General features: G+C 44.7%; 1 protein-coding gene across 3 annotated transcripts; it reads left to right on the top strand.

Annotated features, from left to right (window-relative positions):
• The first annotated feature begins 1,478 nt into the window (after positions 1 to 1,478).
• On the top strand, positions 1,479 to 22,595 carry adgrb1a (adhesion G protein-coupled receptor B1a). 3 transcript variants are annotated; one of them, XM_010791923.1, is made up of 32 exons: positions 1,479 to 1,931; positions 4,808 to 5,647; positions 6,396 to 6,545; positions 6,636 to 6,734; positions 6,861 to 7,022; positions 7,377 to 7,541; positions 8,472 to 8,636; positions 8,745 to 8,909; positions 9,003 to 9,104; positions 9,209 to 9,315; positions 9,457 to 9,651; positions 9,780 to 9,848; positions 10,893 to 11,001; positions 11,508 to 11,651; positions 11,742 to 11,811; positions 12,032 to 12,134; positions 12,546 to 12,589; positions 14,655 to 14,781; positions 17,880 to 17,983; positions 18,106 to 18,208; positions 18,344 to 18,494; positions 18,630 to 18,699; positions 18,810 to 18,876; positions 18,985 to 19,070; positions 19,265 to 19,436; positions 19,553 to 19,648; positions 19,768 to 19,804; positions 19,978 to 20,594; positions 20,718 to 20,753; positions 20,871 to 20,975; positions 21,201 to 21,251; positions 21,492 to 22,595. In XM_010791923.1, the coding sequence occupies exons 2-32, from the start codon at positions 4,945 to 4,947 to the stop codon at positions 21,687 to 21,689; spliced, it is 4,572 nt and encodes a 1,523-aa protein (XP_010790225.1). In that variant the 5' UTR covers positions 1,479 to 1,931; positions 4,808 to 4,944; the 3' UTR covers positions 21,690 to 22,595. The 3 variants fall into 3 exon arrangements, with proteins under 3 accessions (XP_010790225.1, XP_010790217.1, XP_010790233.1); XM_010791915.1 differs by having other exon boundaries at positions 19,765 to 19,804; XM_010791931.1 differs by lacking the exon at positions 21,201 to 21,251 and having other exon boundaries at positions 19,765 to 19,804.
• Positions 22,596 to 23,032: the final 437 nt, after the last annotated feature.

Genomic DNA, 23,032 nt, shown 5'->3' with positions numbered 1-23,032 from the left:
CCAGTCTGCCAGGAATAGATTTAAAGGGTTTTTGGGGGGAAACTGCAGGGACTGTAGGTTGACAGAGTTCAGAATGCAATTGTGTCTGTAATAGCTGTCTGAAATGTAATGGTCAGTCCTAATTTGGTACATGGGGTGAAAATAGAGCGTGTTTTTCAGATGAAATAGAAATAGACATTTCCAGGAGGTTACCAACCACTAAAAGCCATTAGGTGAAGAAAGCCCCTGCCTGGAATGAATATATGCTGTTGTATTACATAGATTCAAATTGACCAGGCAGGCAATAAACTGAGGAGGAAATGCCTTTTTTATATAGTAATTTCCCCCAAAATGGGTTCTAAAAATGCCCATGGCACTACACACCACAGTGTGACTCCACACTCCCACAGGCTCAGTTTCCTTTATGAGACTGAGAAACAATAGTGAGGAAGGACAATGACTGATGATCCCGTAATTAGCTCTTCTGTTTTACACTTCCTAACTCATGTTGTTTGGACAGGCTTTCTCGCTTTCTCTCTCTCTCTCTCTCTCTCTCTCTCTCTCTCTCTCTCTCTCAAATAGCTTGACTAGAAGAGGAAACGAGCCAACATTACATCAACAGGCAGACACCCACGTTAGGTTATCCCTTCCACACTACCCAGATCCGCCCACATCCCTGGAGAGAGAGAGAGACTGACGAGAGGGGAGGAGAAGGAACAGGGAGGGGAGGCAGGGGTTAGCCTGATTCCTGTGTGTCTGTAAGTGTGTTTTAAGAGAAAGAGAGGGTGTTTCCTCTCCTGCATTGCTGCACTGTCTGTGCCTCACCTTTCATTTTTAATTGGATGTTGGGATTCTGTCACTGTGACAGTCATGCTTCCTGTACACCCCAACACCGCCCCACGTGGCCATCACAAACTCTGAGTGCTCCAAAACTGTTTATTAATTATCACTAAAAATGAAGATAATCTACGCCATCAATAAACTGTCGAGTTGAGAATAATCCAACATTGTCTTGAAATGTGTTAGTGATAAACATGTTGCTTGTTGATAATACGTTATCATAATCCTTTTTAATGGTTAATATCATCTAAGCACTTTCCGTGCAAGGTTGTCAAATCTCGTACTTCATGTAAAACAATGGTTCTCCTTGTATCGGCCAAGTGCATCCACCATGCACACCGATTCCGCTGATCCTCTTTCCGGTACCTTTGGCTCTACGTTGATATCTGCGTAGTTTGGTGCTCATAATCGTTCGTCTCTGTGTCGATGCACAGATCCCTCCCTTCTCTTCTCATTCAGAGTCCCTCCCTCCCTCCTCTTACACGCGCGCGCGCGCGCACACAAACACTTCTCCCCCGCACACTCCCCCCGTCTTGGTGCTGTCTCATTCACTTCAGTGCATCATCCACGCACTGAATCCAACTTCAGCAGGTGGGGGCGGGGTAGGATATAAACCACCGAGCTGAGGCCACAAGCTACACTCAGACTGAACCCACTTGCAGTGCAAAGAGACCACAAGCAGGAAGACTCCGAAGCCGGGAGTAGAATTACCAACACTTTTTCTGGAGCTTAGCGAGAAAAGACAAGCGAGACCACATCGTTTGGTTCTACGGACTGTCTGCTGGAGCTCCGATTTAACTCATTTGTCACTCCGCTATACACCAGTTTTTCTGGATATAGCAGCTAAACAAAGTTGGTAGTAAACTCTTTGGAGTTTTGGTTAGAGTTTTCTTTGCTTGTGAGAGTGGACTGCACTGAAACTTGGGATTGACCCGTCTGGGGTCGAACTTGGACCTGGCGCATCCTTTCAGCGGCGTCAAACACTGCGAAAGTTTTGGCCAAATCTGAAGTCTTCAAGTCAGAGTTTTGTTGTGAACATTCAGCAGCTGCTTCCCGAGCCCAGGCGACCGGATAGAGAGCCACTGACCAGACGTACTTAGAACGTTTTCAAGGTAAGGCAAAACTTTTTAAGTCTTTGCTTTTACTTCTAAATGTCCGTTTTCTGTGAATACGTGTGTGTGTGGTGGAGCACGCAACACCGGAGAGTTTGTTCCTGCAGATTTCTCTGTTTTAACCTATGGTTTTAACTCGTCTGTCGCTGTCCGTGGTGCTGAACCGCTCTCGACCGGCTTCTGCTGTACTGAGCAACGTGGATATATTGCATTGTTCTCTGCATATATCTGAGCTGTCTTATTGCAATAATGTCTTTCCAGATTTATTTTAATATGCCCGATTCTTGCAAAATATCAGCACTTATCTGCAAACACTAGTACTTAAAGTAAAGCTGAGTGCGGCAATGGGAACGAGCTCAGCAGCATAAGTTAGACTGCAGCAACAGGTCGCTGGCTACCACTTTCTGATTTTCATGTATCACTGAAATACATGATACATCGGGTTGTGGTCGTGCAGATCCTTCAAGTTTCATGTCAGGTACCTGCTGTTTATCGAGGATGCTTTTGCCATAATGTCTTAAACAATAAGGCTTTAGCAATCTTGCACAGCAATCAGTTTGCAGACTGGATTTAATTTGCTCTGCTCTAAAGTCGTAAGACTCCTGCATCATAAGTACCACATAGATGAATACCTGACAAGGGATAGCTTTCCAATGAAGTCCTTTTGTGAAACTGAACGAATGCACACATTCTGTAAACATTCACCCAAGATGCACGGAGTTGCTGTCAGCAAGATGCAGTTTAGATTTGCGGCTTGTAGTTTTTGCTGTCACATGGATTTGCAACAAAGCGGTTCAGCATCCTGCACACATGTGCAAGCCTCTGCACCAGGCACAGCAGAAGATAAAGCGTAAGCAATTTGTGGATGAAGGATTACCTGCTTCTTCACTTTGCATTTACAAGGGAGAGCATTTTGGAAAGAAAAGATTGTAGATGATGTCTCTCTATTCATCTTTATCTATGAAGAGACACATACATATACAAAAATATAATTGAAATGATTCAATAGGGAGAAAATGAATTGTTACAATTAACAATCTAGATGAAAAATCATTCGACTCATCAGTCAGCCTTCCAGGTACAGGGGAATAGTAATCTGTTTGTCTTAACTTTTTGTAAATGTAGGTAGTCATGCAAATGATTTAACCATCTGCAGACAGTCATCTGCAGCCAGTACAAATGAGGCATCTCGTCCTTTGCTTGCACATGTTGTATTAACAGTATAGTCTTGTTATACACCCAGTATGATTTATGTATCTGTGATGACACATGATACGACAGAATTGTGCACAGCAGCGTAAATGGATAGCATTTTTGCAGTTTTTTAACACTGATCTTCAAAAAATGAAACCCTGTCTCCATACAGCAAACAACACATTTGTGGGCAGCCTGCTTTGCAGAAATCTTGTTGACGACAGCAAATGGACAAGTGAGAGAAAGGAACAGAGAGGTTGGGAGGGAGGGAAAAGAGAGAGAAAGAGCAACACATAAACAGTTCTCCTACGACAGCTGGACTTCTTTCTATTCACTGTGTGCCTCATCACATGCCCATTCATGGAGCTTCCGGAGGTTGGGAGGTGGGAGAGAGACACTCACCGACACAAAGCAGAGGTCTTTGATGCGGAGAGGAGGAGAGAGGAGGGAGGGGCAGAGTGAGGCAGAGAGGAAGGGAGCAATGTGAGAAATGTAATTATGAGTTATCTGCCTGAAAAGTGCATGTGCTTTCCAAAGTAGGCATCATTTCTCTGCAATCCTTCATCTTTATGATCAACCCCTCAGTAATGAACAGAAAACACAGGCATGCATTGCTTAGCTTTAAATGACATTCTCCTTCAACTACAAAGCATGATGTTGCCTGTTGCACTGACATTCAACAGTGACAAGGGAAATAACAGGATGAAAAACACGAGAAGGCAGAAGGATAACTGAATGCTTGTGATAAGATGTCGCTGAGCAACAGTGTTTCCTCCTCTCGTCAGTGCTCCAAAGAGCATCTGCGGGGTCCGGTCAGGTACCCTGATATTGACCCTTTTTTCTCTCCTCCAGGCAGGGCTTAGTTATTCAGTGGCAGGAGTCTCTGCAAGATGAATTGAAGTGAAACATGTTTGTGAGATACATTGTGTGTACAAATTATGGTGGATTCTCTTTTTTAATGCAAGTAGCCCCTCTGCACAGAAGCATCAAAATGCATCATTTGTTTTATAGTTTTAGTCATGCATCTTCTTTAACTTACATGCATTTGCATTAATATGCAAGAGTGACTATAATGTGTCCCTCAGAAAGCATATTTCATATTACTCATAGCTCTGGTAATCAATGCAGGGAATATGTCCATAGTTCTCCAAGGTGCCACAGCAGGGTGTCATCGCACCTCGCCAGGGACACAGAGTAACTATGTATCTTGTTTACCACTCGACATGAGGAGTGCATTGCACACATTGTGGAACTAATAGGCGTCTTTGGTTGCCAGTGGCAATGCTGCTACGGACGTCAGACTGACGCACATGATGCGCGGCTCAGTTCAGTGTGTGGGAGGAAAGAGCAAGAGCTTGGAGATACCAGCCTGTTGTGAAGGACTGTAATTGCAGAGTCTGAGCAATTATGTCCCGAAGTACTAGGCATTTCATATCACTGAATCTGCCCTCAAACACTATGAAACTGAGCTGAGGCAAATCCCTGATGCACAAATATCAGTTAGACAATGGGTGCAATTAAAATGCAACTCATGAATAATGTTTTTTATTTTTATTTTTTTAAATGCATTTCACTTGGATCAGGCGTTCACCCTGCATACTGATATCATTCGTTGCAATTATTTAGATGTTGGAACATTCTGACAAATGTTTTCCCCTTTTTCTTTCCCTGTTTCTGTGCAGCGTCTTCATGACACTTTGTCTGGTGCACTAAAGCCTACAAGTTCTTCAGAGGCGTTCATAGATACATCAAGGTTTCTAAAACAAGTACAGTTACTTGCAACAAAGAAGTCAAAGAAACATCCACCTAAGCCGACCCAATGGCGTGGTCAGCACTTACCGGCCCCTATGTGGCCCTTGTACTACTCTTCTTCGGTTTGACGTCCTGCACCCCCTCTGGACCAGCGTCAGCCACCTGTGCCACCCTGGAACAGAGTCGCTTCTTCGGTGTATTCTCCTCTACGACCACCCTGCCCTCCACACCATGCTCCTGGACCCTGCAGAACCCCGATCCTCGCCGATACAACGTCTACATGAAGATCACCAAGCCAACCGACTCCTGCGTCCCCCGCCAGATCAAGACCTTCCAGTTCGACTCCTTCATCGAGACCTCTCGCACCTACTTGGGCATGGAGAGCTTCGACGAGGTTGTGAAACTGTGCGACGCATCCACCACCGTCACCTACCTGGAGTCCAGCAAGCAGTTCCTGCAGATCCGCAAGGTGGCCGCAAGGAATGGCGTGGAGATGCTGGAGGGGCAGAATGATGTCAGTGAGTTCAATGCTGAGTTTCTGGTTGTGGGAAAGAGGAACCCAAGTCCGCCCGCCTGCGAGAAGCTTTGCCAGTGGCTGGAGAAGTGCCTGTCAAGTAGCACCCACGATTATCCCTGTGGCATCATGAACACCCCCTGCCAGTGCTGGGAGGTCCCAAAGAGGAAGCCAGGAAGCTGCTACAGAGGCGGAGTCTACGTCGAGAAATGCCAACCCATTTCCAGAGACATCGGACGCGATGCTGAGATTATCAGTAAGTTTGTAACTTGTTTGTTTTCAATTTATCTCCGGAGTATTTTTTTTTAGGAAATTGAAAGAAAAACAAAAATCTCAGGAGATGTATCTAAACACCTGACCTCAAAAGAAACAAACAGAAACAGTGTGTTCCACTGTAAGCTGTGTTGTTGTTTTGACACATAACTAGTTGAGGCCTCCAGGACCCCACAGCTCTGCAGGTGGTCTCCAACCCTGCTATCTCTCAGTGTTTGTGTGTTAGGAGCTGCTGAGGATAATGATCTGTGTCTGTGTGGCAGGGCGGAGGAGTGCACATCTTCTGCCAAAGTGATGTGAAATAAGTCAAAGGTGTTAGAGTAATTATGCGACTTCATTGGCAAGACTTCCTGAAGCGCACATATCCCCAGCTCTCCATTTTGTCTACATGTCTGGGGTTGGGGAGGGAGATAGCACATGTGTCAGGTTGAGAGGGGGGATTGAAAAGAGCACAAAGGCCTCACAGTCAGCTGGCAGCGGAAATTGAAGTGGAGCACTTGTGGTCGTCATAGCAACGCACCTGCTTGTTCCCATCAAGTTATTAAGTGCAAACAATTAACATTTCTAAATCTCAAACGACTTAATTCTCTGCACATTAAACAAGCTACACTGAAACCATGTTCCTATATATGAAACGTATAGAGGGAATACATGCTTTTCTATGTTTTTTCTTGCAGCAAAAAGTTTCAATCATTTTCTCAATATTTCTACTCTTCTTTCTCTTTCTGCAGAGGGTTGGGCTACCTGGAGCCGCTGGTCAGTTTGCAGCCAGGAGTGCGATGGTGGCAATCAGGTGCGCAGCCGAGCATGCCAGCCCGAGGAGGATGTGTGCCAGGGAATCGTTGAAGAAGGACGTGCCTGCAACCCTCAGCCCTGCATTGGTAAGCCCTCCTTTCATTAAGTCAGGAGCACTCGGCTGCATGTTGCTTTGATTCAATTAAATAATCATGCCATTTTTCTAATTCTCTCAGGTAAAGAGCGCAACAGGAGCCAGGGTCTGCGAGCCATCGTCGGTTTGAAGAGAGAGAATACTGATGATTCTAACCAAGGAGTTGTTGCAACCCAAACCGGTAAGACAGCAAGATCTTATAATTGGATGTTTGTCTCTGGTGGACGAGGATAAGAAAAGTTCTGTCTTAAACTTTGCAAGTGTTGAGGGCCTGACCCTCTAATTCCTGTTTTCTTTTCCACGGTAGATTCTAAGACAGATGAGTGGTCTCCCTGGAGCACATGTTCAATCACCTGTGGAGAGGGCTGGCAGAGCCGCACCCGTATCTGTGCTACGACCCCCTTCACCACCCAGTGCACCGGACCCCTGCGAGAGAACAGACCCTGCAACAACACAGCCGTCTGCCCCGGTGAGTGCCTACTTTCTCATCTCTAATATGCAAGCAGAAAAAAGAGTGTGAGTGTTATCTGGAAAATGTGAGCACAATGGAGGTTAATACGACACCTTTCACAAAAAACTAAGAGAAACAGGTGAGTTAGAGAGGCAATTTGGAGCTTAGGCTTCAATTAATTATCAAGAAAGTCTACCTAATAGTTTAACCATGTGACAGGGATTGTGTGAGGGACTGCCCCACCTAGGAGGGTTTGCAAAACGTTCCTTCAATGTGCAGCTTCAACTGAATTCAAATTAGAAGTTGCAATTTTTTAGAAAAAACAACGCTTCCGTCATCAAATTAACCCTATGTGTATTTCCCCTTGTGTAGTTAATGGTGCTTGGGAGGAGTGGACCCCCTGGAGCCTTTGCTCTTCCACATGCGGCCGTGGATATCGTGATCGTTCCCGCACATGCAAGATGCCCCAGAACGGAGGAGAGCCTTGCCGCGGCCCCACAAGACAAACCAAGTTCTGCAACATCGCTGTCTGCCCCGGTGAGTCACAGATCTTTCTATTTCTCGGTTTGAACTGATGTGACACAGTATAACGTCTGAAGAAAAAGACATTATAACCCAGATCACACAGTAATCATATCTTAATTTACTACAATTTCTGACAACTGACCCTGGCTATCTTACTTGGTCCTTCATATAACTAATTAATACATGAGAGATGATTAATCTGATCGGCATCCCCGCCATCAGATACAGCAACTGCAGTGGCAGCTTGACATTACTTCTGACTCATAAGCAGAATAAAAGCTTCTGTGGGCATTACACAGTGCCTTTATCATTAACGCAGGTGACTCAAGATGTGCTCATGGTCACTCAATGTAATAGAAGCTTTGTGCTTTGCCACCTACTCCTGTGCTAAAAGGATTTCACTCATTTTTAAGTCACAGCAGCACTTTAATACGTTTGTTTTAATACGGTCCTGTTTTCACGGTTATTATTGTGATCTCTCTAAATATCTGTAGAACATTTAGTTGTTGCAACTGCTTGTTACCGTCAGCAGATGTCTCTGTCAGGCAAAGTCATTACTGAGATGATTACACTTTTCATTTGAAATCAAAATAATTAGAAAATGTATTGAAGTTTTAGAGTAGCATTGGTTCTCATTAAGACAAAAAAGATGCGTCCATTTGATTTAACTTAAATATTAGAAAAATGGTCCCCTCAGCTAAGTCAAGTGCACTAAACAAAGCCCAAAAGACATCAACCTGATTCTAGTTTTCAAGGCAGTTGATCTAATAGACATACAGTCTTTTTGTATGATAACCAAGCTCACATGTATTTACTTAAACTTAGCTAAACTAGGACGTGTACAATGTTAAAGCATCAGTGAGTGTGGCATGATGCCGGAAGCCTGAGATCTTGTCGCTGCACTCGTTTTAACTTTCTTTCCTATCCTCTGCTTCCCCCTAGTGGACGGATCTTGGAATGACTGGTCTGGCTGGAGTTCATGCACTGCTTCTTGCTCAAACGGCACCATGCAGAGAATCCGAGAGTGCAACGGGCCATCCTACGGGGGCTCTGAGTGCCACGGCAGTTGGAAAGAGTCAACCAACTGCTACCTGAAAGACTGCCCTGGTAGGAAAAGAAACCAAATTCACATATTCGAGAGTTCCGATCCAAAATAAAAGACTAAAGACATATCGAACTCCAGGATTCATGGTTTGAAATGTTCTCTTTCTTTAGTTGATGGTCGTTGGCATGCGTGGACCTCTTGGGGCAGCTGCAGCAAGACGTGTGGTGGAGGAATCCAGCAGAGACAGAGAGACTGTGAAGGGCCTTTCTTTGGTGGCGAGCCTTGCCCCGGTGAAAAGGGAGAGCAGAAGCGTTGCAACGAAAAGAGATGCCCTGGTGAGTAACTCATTTAAATGCAAAGGGCTAACCACACTGCAATACATTTCAGAATGGAAAAAGATGACTTATGCTTCTTTTAATTAATTTCAGAGCCCCATGAGATCTGCCCTGAGGAGAACACTGGAGATTTTGTGTGGAAGAAAACCCCCGCCGGAGACATGGCTGCCGTTGCCTGCCCTGCTGACGCCGCAGGTACAGAAACAGCTACAACATCTTTTATCTGTTTCCCTTTGACATGTGAGAGTGTTTATCATTCCCCAGCATCCCAACTAAAAGTGTGTACTCTCTTATAACAGGTCTGATTCTGCGCCGGTGCACCCTGGACGCTGTAGGCCTGGCCTCCTGGGAAACCCCAACTCATATCAAGTGTGTCTCCAAGAACTATGAGAATATTCAAATGATGGTAAGCCCATCATAATAAGCCTCAATTAAAATGCTAATGATACATTTACCAGCGGTGAAGTAAAACTGTTCTATTGTTATAAGTGTCAAATGTAATCAAATGTCAGAGATTCACATTAACCTCCCAACTCGTCTTCTACAGTCAAGGGACTACAATACCAAAGCACAGATCGGGCAGAGTGTGGACGGGGTCGCTGAGGTGATTTCACGCCTTAGATTCTCCTCCGATGAGGGAGCAGGCTACAGCGGTGACTTGGTAGCCGTCATGGAAATCCTGAAGAACACCACTGAACTGTACAAGGGAACCAGACTGAGGTTGAGCAATGCTGATGTTGAGGTAAGCTGACATAATTACAGATTAAAGAATAATATAAAGCAACAAATAGTCCTCAAACAAACATTAGTTTCTAACTGAGCTGGATTTGGTATCTTCTTACACCTCTGCCTTTATTTTGTGATCTGCAGAACTACGTCCAGACAATCAGCAACTTACTGAAGGAGGAACATCGCGACAAATGGGAAGAGGCACAGCTGGTACGTGATAAGAGAGTGTGTGTGTGTGTGTGTGTGTGTGTGTGTGTGTGTGTGTGTGTGTGTGTGTGTGTGTGTGTGTGTGTGTGAGTGAATTTAGCAAGGAAGAAAGTGATGTTAATGTTCCTGTGATGGGGTGAGTGTGTGCAGGACACATTCAGGGACATAATTGTTAGGGCCTGTTTGGGTAGTGTGAAAAAGAGAGGGGCGAGTTAGAATATCAGTGAGTGATGCACTGATTAACACTCCCAAATGCCCTTCCACTCCCCCACACATTGCATGAGGACGGAGTAACAGTATGACGCAAAGAGCTAAAATGATCTGTGAAACTAAAGATTGCAATTTATCATCTATTCTTTCATAATACGAGTCTAAACAGACTAAATAGAATTTTGACCACCTGTTGATGAACTCTTTTAATGACAAATCTATCTTTCTGCCAAAGTGAGTGCAGAGGGTAAACACGTATTTGCGATCAAATAGAAAACTGTATTGTGATAAACCAAGGCCACTGCGAAAAGAGAAAGCAAATGCTTGAAGGTGACAGGGGGGGGAGAGAAAGGGAGAGATTGAATCAGGGAGAATCACTACGCCCACTTTGCAATCTGTGAGTCTCAATGCCTTCCTACATACCGATGGCGGTCATAGGATGACAAAGACAGCACATTGCATACAAGCACACACCTTGCGCCCACATCGCTGCAGTTCTGCGTCAGAGACGCGCAAGTCAGGCAGCCCTCCCTTTCACGAGTGAGAGGACAAAAAGCCCGAGTATGAATCAACAGCCTGCCCATTTATGGCCTTACGGAAGTTCTGAGGTTGCATAGCAGCAGGCAGTGTGTTTTTTCTTCTTTTTTCAATCCACTGCTGAGTGCTCTGAAAGAACAAGTACAAGCTGGACTGAGATATGAAAAGGAAATCCAGATATGGTCATGTAGCATAAATTGTAGCCTTGCTTAGGTTGCATTTAATAAATGAGCAGGTGCCCTTTTCCCAATCTTCCCTGTTTCTGACTATGTTTTTCTCTTTTTTGTTTCTTTAATCCAGATGGGCGCCAACATTAAGGAGTTCCTCCGCCTTGTTGAGGACTCTGTGAACATGATCGGAATGCAAATGAGCGGCTTCCAGGACATTTACGAAGTCACCGAGAATTTAGGTGAGCCCTAATTTCCCATGCCAGATGCTCTCTGCTCACGTCTAGTCGGGATGATTTGTCCTCTCTCCAGCCAGAGAGTGCATCAATCTTCATCTTGCCTGTGAATCTGAGTCCATATAAGCAGCAGCAGCCGAATGCATCAGTTATGACTTTGTCAGTGTTAAGTCCATCAGTGAAAACATATTACTTGTGCCATTTACAAGATGTTGTGCAAGGACATCTTTGCATAACACGCATATGGCTTTTTTGCACAAACTTATCAATCCATCAATTACTTTAAATAACTGTAGATTCACACTCTGATTCACCCTCTGTGACTTAGGCTCAGCGAAGGTGACATTCTCACAGGATTTAGTGGAGAGTGACTACTCTGCTAAGACACATATGACGCATTAAACCAAAATGTCCTTGGCATTAGATGATTTATCAAACACCACTGTGTACAAAAAAAACTGTGACCTCCAAGTGCTGTTCACTAACAAACTGTCAATTTCTGTCCTTCTCAGTGATGAGCATCCACAAGCGCCCAACAAGCACAAGCTCAAACTTTACGTTCCCCGTGAAGGGCTGGAGGGGCATGCTGGACTGGGTCAGGACCTCTGAGGAGAAGATCTCAGTGTCCCGTGATGCTCTGTCCATTGAACAGGCTGGTAAGATTGAACATCACTTAAACATCATTTTTCTATATCTATGTGCAGACTTGTGAATTTGAGTCTAAGCTGACATTTTGTTCCTTCCAGATGGCAATGAGGCTTTTGTGACCGGCATTGTCCTCTACAGGAACCTCGCCTCTATTCTGTCCTTCCAGAGGTAATACAATTTCTCTGCTTTTATATTTATACATGCATCTGGCCGTGCATGGAATATATTGTGCCGTCACCAGATGGCGCCTCAGTCACTACTTATTTTCCTCCATGTTCTATCAACATATTTCCCTTGTATGGCCTTGCAGATACAGTACCTCACTTATTCAGTGAAGTATAAATTCACATATGGATGACACTGACTGTAATTTCCTTTTTCTCCGCAGTAACACCACTCTCCTGAACTCCAAAGTGGTGACAGTGATTGTCAGCCCCACCCCGGCTCTCCTGTCCACCCCTGTTGAGATCGAGTTTCCCCACCTCCACAATGTAAGTCCCTAATGGTTACCAAGTCTAATGGAGCCTTACGAAAAAATATCAACCCCCCTCCGGGTGTTTGCTCACCGCGGTACGCAGAGCCTGACATTTCCCCGACATTTGCAGTGACACTTTGACTTTTACTGATACTTGTGTTGGTTCAAACCCGGCAAATATCACAGCTGAACCTAATGGTACTCTGGTGATGATGATGATAAATCATGCGCAGTAATTAGTCCCTGCAGCTGATAAGAAGCTTTTTTTAGTTTTGTGCATGTATTATCGGGGAGGGTGGTGGGAAATGTGGGCAGGTGGCTGGCAGCAGACTGTTGCATCTCACACGTTTATGGCACGGCCTACACATTTCTCTTTTCTGCATAGACTCTGACACTAACTTATCCATCTGCCCTCTTTTTATTGCAGGGTACCATGAATGAGACATGCCTCTCCTGGGACGAGAGCGAAACGTAAGTGTTGACAACATTTGTTTTTCTTCTAAAATATGCATCTTAGCATCACTCATCTACTTTCTGTCCAGTGTGTCCTTGTAAGCCGAGCAGGTGCTTGTTGTTGTTTATCTCCTCGCTTGTATCCGAGGTCCTTTCACACATGCATCTGTCACGTACGAACATACAAGTCCCCCCCCCCCCCCTCCCTTCACAGACCGAGGGGGAGCAATAATCTTTCACACATTTTTCATGTCAATCATTTCCGACAAGGACAAGGAACATGTTGACCCATCTGGAAGCACCAGGCCTCCCTCGGCTGTGTGACATACTTACTGCATAAAGCACATCTCTTTAAATGAACCACATCCCGAGGAGGGAAAAATACACAGGCATCACTTCTAACCTCATTACATACATCAGTGAGTAAACTCATCGCGGGGTCCTTATAGGTCACACCGCAGAGTGTCAATCTAAAGACAATGTCAGCTCTCCTTTCCACACCTCTAAGTTGTGTTCACTTGTCACCGCCTGGCTTAATGGCTAAGGCGTTTTTTAAAGATGCTTAGACGCATTTGAATGACTTATAAAACAAGCTTCTGCAGCCTGGCCTGGATCAATCCGCCCCAGGCTCACTCTGCCCTCCTGAAGAATACACAGGTGGACCATTTGCATTTAGATAGATTTGTACACTTGTGGAGAACAGATAAGAAATGAAAATGCACCAGCAACTGGATACCCCCCATCCCCTTTTACATAAACCAGAACAACCAGAGCCAAAGCAAAAGCAATAATGGATCGAAGGAGAAATGGAATCAACTTATATACATTCGGAAGAAGGGCAATTTGCCTCTAGTCAAATTAGATTCATTTTTTGACAGTGGATGTGATTAAGGGCAGGATAGAGGGAGTGGAGAGCAGGACATTTAGGCTCAGTGCTTGTTCTGAAAAGCTGCAAATGTCTGATCACATGAAATGTTCCATTATAATCTCCACCATTTAACTTTAACCAGATGGATGAGAGATAAAAGACTGCTGCTTTTTAGTGACAAAGATAGGGAACACATTACAGAGCCACACAGGCTTTTTTTTGGCTAACTTTGTATCATGCAACATTTAACCCATCTGCATGATATGACAGCTCGCACATAACACACATTAAACTGTGCAGCCAAGCCTGTTAGGATGCCATTTCAGTTGACTGCCATGATGAGTTTGCCCTGCGGCCAAGCGCGCATGACACCAGGCTGGACCTGCTGGCTATGATGCTCCTCTGTATTCAGCAGTCAGTCAGAGCCTGGGGGTGCTGCTCACTGCCTTCACCTCCTCTGAGCTCTGGTGTAGATTCAGTGATTTGACTAAAAGTGCAACTCATTTAAAAGATGGCCTCAATAAAGCCCTCGCTATTGATTTTACTTTCTGCTTGTAGTGTAATTGATCCATGTTTCTGTCTGATCAGGCTTAGCACAGTATTAGTAAGGATAGTTGTTACAGAAAACGAACCTACATTATCTCATAGAGTGCACGAATACAAACATGAATTGGTTGAATTGCAGATGTTCTTAATATATAAGACATATGGAAGTCATAATTCACATCGTCTGCACATTCCCCTGCTTTTTCAAAAGAAGGAACACGCTGTCCTTTGTCCCCCGTTGCACTGGGGACATGTTGCCATATCCTTATGTCTACTGAGAAAAGATTGCCCATATCAAAAATCTTAAAGATTATGCTAATAAGAAGATTTATGAAGGCCTATCATCATCAATCATATATGGCTATTAATCACATAAGTGTGAGAATCCATAATCAGGATTTCCTAAGATGCAACTAAATACTTCAGGTCAAAAGAAACAATATATCTTATACACTGCATTCCAATATCTCATTAAGTTTTGTAAAACAGTGAGGATGTGTCTGCATTGGGCTAATTAATATGCAATCCTGATGGGTCAACCATACATAGAATATTCCAAAATAAAAGAATGTTCATCATGAGAAAAATGCCATCAAGAGACATTCACATGATGAGAGATTTGTCAGATCTCTCCTCCTAACCCGTCCTTTCCCATTCTTCCCTGTGCAGTTCTTCTCTGCTTGGGTCTTGGTCTGCTCGGAGCTGCAGAGCGGTGCCCGTTCATTCACACAGAACCAAATGCGTGTGTGACAGCCTCTCCACCTTCGCCATTTTAGCGCACGTCAACTTCGACTCGGTAAGTCTTTTGTCTTATGTGATTGTATTTATGGTCAAACCTTAGTCTTAAATCTTTCGTGCAGTGACTGTATGAATGCGGTGCAGTGTGAATACTTGTTATTTTCGAGCGGTTTGCTGCACCTCTTTGTCTCCGTGCAGGTGCCGCGGATCGGAGAATTTAAATTAAATCGAAATTAACAAGCAACATGTTGATATGCATTGATTCCATGTATGGTTCAAAACGAAAATACCATGTTTTGCACTTTGACGGATCGATTTTGAACGAACGCTTTAATTGATGCCTATTTGCTTGCAACCGGCTGCATAAGCTTATCGACAAAATACATAGTATCGCGCCTTTGGGAAATAGCAAAGTAGTTGCTTAAATGAGAATTAAGACACATTGGTGGCCCCTTTTTTTCATCCAATCACGCATAATGACTTTGGCTTTGTGTTTAAAATCCGATTATTATTTTTTTTATAAAATATGCAGGGTTAATATAAACAGAGTTAGTGTTTTGGAACTTGTGTGCAGCGGATGCTTTATTTGCCTAAATATGTCATTACGCATCGCTGTATTTCATGCGCAAAGACAATGTGTAATTTCCCCCTGTAGACTGTTGCCTCTAGAGCTGCTCCTTCTCCAGTTGCCTTGGCAACGGCTTCTGCAGCGCAAACTCGGCCTGTGTGATTTTTGATAACTGAGATGCTGAGGGGGAAACACACCTAATCTAAACAGCCCCGTAGGACAGAGGACATTTTCTGTCCTTCCCTGCTGAGCATCGGAATGCTGCTGCACACAAAAGATAACCAACAGATGTTTTTAAGTTTGAGGAATTATACAATTTAAACGTGCATTTTGAAGATGTACACTTTTATTTCATGTGCAGGGAGTCCAAACTGCTCATGAATTTGGACTGCAGTGTTTTTCTGCTGCTAAAATAATTCAGTCTCCTCTTTCTCTTTCCCCCCAACCTGTTGTTTACATGCTAGATTTGATTTGTCTTGCTGTTGCCAGTCTGAACAGCGCCTCCCATATTTATTATAGGCGGCACAACCCCCCCACCCTCCACTCCCTTTTCAACCTCCCACAACAGTAAAAGGCAGCTGCACCAATCATTCCAGTCTGCCAGTATCTCTGAATTCTCGATTACATCCACCCCCCTCTTCCTCATCCTCCTCCTTCCTCCTCGGCCACAGCAGCAAACCTGAAAATGCCAGAGAGGCGGACCAATGAGAGACAGACGTCTGGTCTGGTTCCTCCCCCCCCGCCTCTCCAGCCATCCTTTGATGTGTGCCGTGGACATTTTCTATAACGTATTCCTACGAGCCGCATTAGGAACACCATGGAGAGGAAGAAAGCGAGAGATATGTAAAAAAACATAATGCAGTGTTTCAGCGCTCATTCAATATGGTCTCATTCCAGGAGTCCCGTAGCATCATGTGTGTTGGATTTATGATGCTCCAGTGGGAGCAGCCCACACAGCCAGTACAGCAGATGTCCTTGATCGCTAGGTTAATTCATTTTTTTCAAAGCAGGAAATCTCTATTAGTTTCACTGCACATATTTCTCTCTCACATTTGATAACATTTAGAATATGTGATTCGGTCAAGGACAGGCCAAAGATATCCTTTATATTTAGGTCAAACAGGTTGTCAGAATTTCACTCAGAGGCCCGTGGTGCAAGTATCAACCCAGAAATAGAGATTGAGCGGAGAGGGGACATAACATACTTTATGGCCCTTATTACTTTTCCTCTTCCAAAAGTCTGGGTTGGGCTGAATCAAAAAGAAAGCTCACCGCTCCGCTATCTACCATCTGGCAATTCTGATGTAGTTGGATAGATTTTGAAACAAATTTGCTACACTAAATTAGTCTTTGGCTGCCTAGGCTGGACTACACCAGATGTGCTTGAATATCGGAATAAGTGTATGTAGGTCAGGATATTTGAGAAACACTCTTTAAGGCTGAGTATTGTACCGTTTGAATTCACTAACAACAATGGCCGATGTCGTGTTGGCCATGCTTCACATACGCTTGCAATATAAGTATTTATGGCTATCATAAATCAAAGGAAGGCCAAAGCGGTGTCTATTTCTTTCACCTCTATGTGTGCTAATTTGATAACTGCAGATTTATTATATCTTAGGACATTTTCTCACTCACCTTTTGGAGCCACTTAGCCGCTCTCAGCTTCCCCTCCCTCAACACATTATAAAAAAAATCTAATCAAACCATTTGTCGATGAGGGCACCTTATCTGCATGGTTCTAATCCAGCTCACACGTTTTGTGGTGATGACAACTTGATCAGAGGTGTTAGATTAACTCATACCCGTATTAAAGCCCCTAGAGTAGGTGTGAGACAGGCAATCTTTATGGACGCAGTGAAACCACACAATTAGCTGCTGGGGGTTTGAAGGTGTGTAAGCTCATGAGCTCAGATGTGTGTGTGCAGCATTGACCCACCTGCCTTCAGGGACAGTCCCTCCTCTGTTTCCTCCACCAGAGGTCCGGGGCCAGGGCTGCTTGAAACACGGGCGGTCACCTCCGCTGGCATTGGCAGGCGCTAAGCTGCTGTCAGAGAGAGGCAGGTGGCGGCAGATTAATGCACAGGTGATAATGGTCCACCTGTTCACTCCTGCATGGCTGTGCAAGGAGCTGCTGGTTGGCACAAAAACACCAACACGGCAAGTGTAATGCCAAAAAGAAAGGGAAGGAGGAGTCTATCAATTATTACAAGGTTGCTCTAGCAGCTCAAGCTAATGACTGAACACAGCAACAGCCCCTGGGAATTGAACCCCCCCCCCCTCTGCTTAGTGGATAGAGATATATGTGCAGTATCATCCTCGCCTCATTTGCTGACTCAAAAGCTTGCTGGAGGAGCGCATTGACCCTCACCATTTGTTTAGTTTGCCGCTCCATCTTTCTGACATGTTCACCTTGGGGTCACCTTGCCGAGCCGTGTCCTGATTGTGCCATTCAACTGTTCGCCAACAGGGAGCTGTCTGCTCTTCCAGATAGCGCACACCCACAGGCTGTGTGGATCTCACTGCTGGTTTCCTGTCTGCTGTAATGTGCTCTAACAGTCATGTTTGCTCTTGTCTCCTCTCTGTAGATCATGGACAAGACACTGCTCCCGTCCGTGACTCTCATTGTTGGCTGTGGGGTCTCCTCTCTCACCCTGCTGCTCCTCATCATCATCTACGTCTCTGTTTGGAAGTAAGTAACCCTCAAAGCAAAGTCCAACATAACAACCTCTAAACATTATATGCTGTGTGCTCTGCCTTCTCTCTCCTCTATTTACTCATCCCTAAGTGATTTCTCCCTTTTTTAAACTCCAGGTATATCCGCTCCGAGCGCTCCGTTATCCTCATCAACTTCTGCATCTCCATCATATGCTCCAATGCCCTCATTCTTGTAGGACAAACCCAGGCCCGCAACAAGGTAAGGCACTCTTCCAGCAAGTCCTACCCTCTCTTTTAAACCTTCACTGCTTTGGGGATTGTCTAAGTAGCAACGCCACTGACACAGATTTCTCCTCTTTCCACTCTATCTCTCCTTCCTCCTGGGCTCTCACAGGTGGTGTGCACTCTGGTTGCTGCTCTTCTGCATTTCTTTTTCCTCTCCTCTTTCTGCTGGGTGCTGACAGAAGCGTGGCAGTCCTACATGGCTGTCACTGGTCGTCTGCGCAACCGCATTATCCGCAAGCGCTTCTTGTGCTTAGGCTGGGGTAAGAGCATTTTCCTTTTCTTCCATCTCCCCTTTTTTCTACATTTGTTGCATCACTTTCAAAGCTTTTTATCTTCTTAGGCTCTAACCTTATTCTCTTCCCCCCCCCCTCTTTGCTTATTTCCTAATCTTGCAGGACTTCCTGCACTGGTGGTGGCTGTGTCTGTGGGTTTCACTAAGGCTAAGGGATACGGCACTGTCAACTAGTAAGTCTCTTTGCAACCTGCTATCTCTTAGCTTTCTCTTTACTCTGCATTTATTCTTAAAATATCTTCCCCTAAGCTCAAGTATTAATATTCTTACTTCTCTTGTATAGCTGCTGGCTGTCTCTTGAGGGCGGACTCCTGTACTCCTTTGTTGGGCCTGCTGCAGCTGTCGTTTTGGTATGTATTTTGACTTTGCCCTCCCAATCCATCAAAATACCTATTCTGTTTGTAAATGCATGACCTATTATTACATTGTCTCATCCATTGCTTTTCTTTTCCAAACAGGTGAACATGGTCATTGGTATTCTGGTCTTCAACAAGCTGGTATCCAAGGACGGCATCACCGATGTGAAGCTGAAGGAGAGAGCCGGGTAGGTTTTATTGATCTTCTCCATACACCAGAGTATTGGGCTTATCGCCCTCATCAGTGCCATTACAGGTATATTGATGATGTGCTTTGATATCAAGCCTCACCATCAAACGACAGCAGAGAATATAGTGCTGCTTGTAGAGAAACAGAAGTCCAGCCATTGAGATTCTAATCTGAGTTTTCTCCCCCCTGCAGAGCATCTCTGTGGAGCTCCTGCGTGGTTCTGCCTCTGTTGGCCCTCACCTGGATGTCTGCCGTCCTGGCCATCACTGACCGCCGCTCCGCCCTCTTCCAGATCCTCTTTGCCGTCTTCGACTCTTTGGAGGGTTTCATTATTGTCATGGTTCACTGCATCCTGCGTAGAGAGGTAAGGAAGACACATTTAGATGTCAGATGAAAAAGAAAGTTATTTGTTATTGGTTGTTTTCTACATACGCTGTGATTGGAATGCCATTTTCTGACGTTTTTCCCTCTGTCCATTAGGTACAAGAAGCTGTAAAGTGCAGAGTAGTCGACCGCAAGGACGACGGCAATGGAGACTCTGGCAGTTCCAATCACAATGGAAACACCCAGCATATGGTACATTTCTTGGCTTATTGCCTTTTTAATGTCTTGAGTGCCTCTTGCATTTTATCCCTAAATGAATATGTGCATACATTAAGTACTAATAGAACATTTCTTTATTCTTTTATCAGCAGTCTGATAACGAAAAGGATGGAGATTCCAACAGACAAGGTGAGCCCCTTTCACATCAGCTCTTTCCTCCTGCTTAACCTTTTCAATTTGCTTTATAATTTTGTGAGCCTTGCACTATGATCGTGCATAAAAGGCAACATATATTTAATTAATCAAATTTTTAGACCTGGCATGTTTTTTTAACTCTTTCTTTACTTGTTTTTCTTAAAAAGGAATTATGAGCTCCTCTGAAGAGAAGATGCCTCCTCCTCAGATGTCTCTTCCCATGGGATCCAATTTCCACACCCTACCATCCAACCCCAGTAAGAGCCACATGCAGCCTGAATACTCCAGCCACACCCTCACCCTGAAGAGAGAGAAGAGCCGTATGACGGGAGGAATCGACCCCTCCTGTGGGAAACCAGTGTACGTCTGCGAGGGGGAGCTTTTCCATCAGCTGGACGCCGATATGGCTCGGGCTCAAGCCGAGGGCAGCATCTCAGACGGCAGCAGCTACGTCCTCATGCCCAACACAACCTCCACCCTCAGGTTGAAGCCCAAGGATGACCCCACAAAATACAACATCAGCGTGGAGCAGCTGCCACAGGCCAGACTCATGCACCTCAGCGGGCCCTTCGCAGAGCCCCAGGCAGCCTTTGGGATGAAGTCCATCCCCATGGATCAGGTCAGCGTGTCGTACTCGGAGCGAGACTCGCCCATCCAGAACATCCACAACATGTCCAGTGAGTCTCACATCACTCACAGCAGCCTGGAGAACACCTTCGAGTCCATGAACTCCATGATGTCCAAGAGTGAGACCATTTCAACGCTGTCCATGAGCTCCTTGGAGGTAAGACAAGATTCCATTGTGGGACCTCCTAAAGAAAACATGTTTTGTGCATTCTTGTGCAGTGTTTCTAGTATGCATTTGAAACTAAACCAATTTTCTTTGTCCTCCTTGTTGTCTTTGCAGAGACAGAAATCCCGTTATGCTGAGTTGGACTTTGAGGTAAATATGATTTGGAATCTGGCATTTTTAAAAACATTATAAATCCCTTTTGATATGTATATTAAGTGAAATGAAACTATTTTGAGACTAAAGTGTATATTTTTTTGTCTTCTCTAGAAAATAATGCACACAAAGAAACGCCACCAGAACATGTTCCAGGACCTTAACAGGAAGCTACATCATGCTGAGAAAGACAGGGAGTCTCCTGCTTCTGACAGCAAGGTAACATATCAGGATATTTCCCTCGTAATCCATTTCCATAGACATTCATTTTCAGGAATTGCAGACCCAAACATGGGAAACATAAAAGAGGCAATTTATAATGCTAAAAGAGATTATTTATGGTACAAGGACCTTATAAAACAACCAGTGATGTTTATTGACTATGGTTGTCGTCATTTTGAGGTCATTTGATTAAGGATGTATTTTCTTCCTTCCTTCTTACAGTCTGTGAGATGGAGTGTGTCTTCAGGAGGAAGTGACAAAACGAACCACAGTGTGAGTGTTTATATACAAACTCACTGTCTCAAAATTGCACTGCCTGTAAAACCAGACACACAATCAGATATTACACTTGCCTCGGGGAGAAATAGTTTCTCCTCATTAACAGCATGACTTTCATTATTACAAAGATCACCTCTGATGTAATGACGTCCATTTCATTTGTTAATTTAATCAGGAATTTGCTCAGGGCTGATGGCACCAGTGTTAAATTTCCACCTCTTTTTTCCTCAACAGGACAAACAGCAGGGTCCTCTGGAGAGGCCGTGGGAGGGAGTCAGGGGGATTCAGCAGTCGCCCCCCGCATGGGTGCGTAAAGACCTCGAGCCCTTAGCCGCCTCGCCTCTGGAGCTGCACTCTGTGGAGTGGGAAAAGGCCGGCACCACCCTCCCTCTGGTGGGGCAGGACATCATTGACCTGCAGACAGAGGTCTGAGGAGGAGGAGGAGGGGGGCTAGAGAAGCCACCTGATTTCACCTCGTTTACCTTTTTTAGGTTTTGGAATGGAATACTGTATGGATAGGAACCCAGCAATGGGAGGACGTGAGAAAGTAGGTCCCAGAATCCATGTCTTCAAACCCTCAACCAGAGCAGGAAGGCAAGGAGTGATGGAGGAGTGGCTGTGTCCGTGGTAATGGGATGTTTAATGTAGCTTCTCTGTGTGGACTTAAAGCATCTCGTGTCAGAATGCTCTGAAGGTCAAAGGGTCGGTGGAGCGGTCAGTGGTTTCCATGAACCAGGACTGGCTGTGGATCCATTAACGCCTTACTGGGAGTTTCCTTAATTCTTCAGCCCGGGTTCCGAAGATGTGGTCGACATGTCTGTGCTTCTTTTTTCCTTCAACTCAGCTGTAGAGAGAAAAGAGATAATATAATACGGCGCCTTCTTCCCCACTTCTCGGGAGGAACAACCGTAAACTCTTGGCTGCTCCTCTGCCAGCCGAGTTACCTTCCAAAACAGGACAAGGCAGGAGAGCAAAGGGACCGATCATGTTTGGAGTCCAACACTCAGCACTTAAATGGGCTCACATATTTTAATTTGTGTGGGTTCATTTTTATTTATTTTTTCCTTCTGTTTGATTTGTGCTGCCTATAGCCTAAACGAGACTCTGTACTGAGAATAGAACTCTTCTACTGGAGAGCAGGCTAAATCATAATGATAGAGCTTCTCCTTGCTACTATCACCATGGTTATTATTTGTCTGATGATTATTGTCAGTGTTATGTCAATATTGAGCTTATAGCTTATAGATTATATTTTGATTTGTCATCCCCTTCATGACAGTCATGCACAAGTTCTATCGTTTTTGTGCTGTGACAACAACATTAGGCTCCAAAATAAAATATTCAATGCATATGGACTGCATTGGGACAAACATATGAGTGGTGATGGAGGTGATTAAATACCCGAAATGTCCTGGTTTCTTCAGCATTCTGCTTCAATACAAAACACCAGCACCAGGATCAACACAGACTCTCACACAGGAAGAGCAGTGCACCCTGGAGAAAGGCTTGGTGGAAATGTGTGGTAGGGGGGATACTTCCCCTCCTAAACCGGCACAAGATGCAGGCTCTTCCATGTCGTACATGTGGATTGACGGGGTCAGCGAGACCTTTCAACATCGCCCTTTGTTTCTCAGCCTTGCGGGACTATTGGACCGAGCAGAGGCTCCTGGCGCTGATTTGACTTCCAGTGCAGCGCCAGGTCCTTGAGACTTTTAACACATTTGTGTTTTCAGCCATCAGTATGATATAGTGCAATATGATGGGTGCTTGATGCT

This window comes from Notothenia coriiceps, unplaced genomic scaffold, assembly GCF_000735185.1.
Source record: "Notothenia coriiceps isolate Sejong01 unplaced genomic scaffold, NC01 NC01_scaffold00001681, whole genome shotgun sequence".
NCBI lineage: Eukaryota > Metazoa > Chordata > Actinopteri > Perciformes > Nototheniidae > Notothenia > Notothenia coriiceps.
The sequence above is the reverse complement of the archived record's forward strand: the minus strand, read 5'-3'. Positions and strand labels throughout refer to the sequence as shown.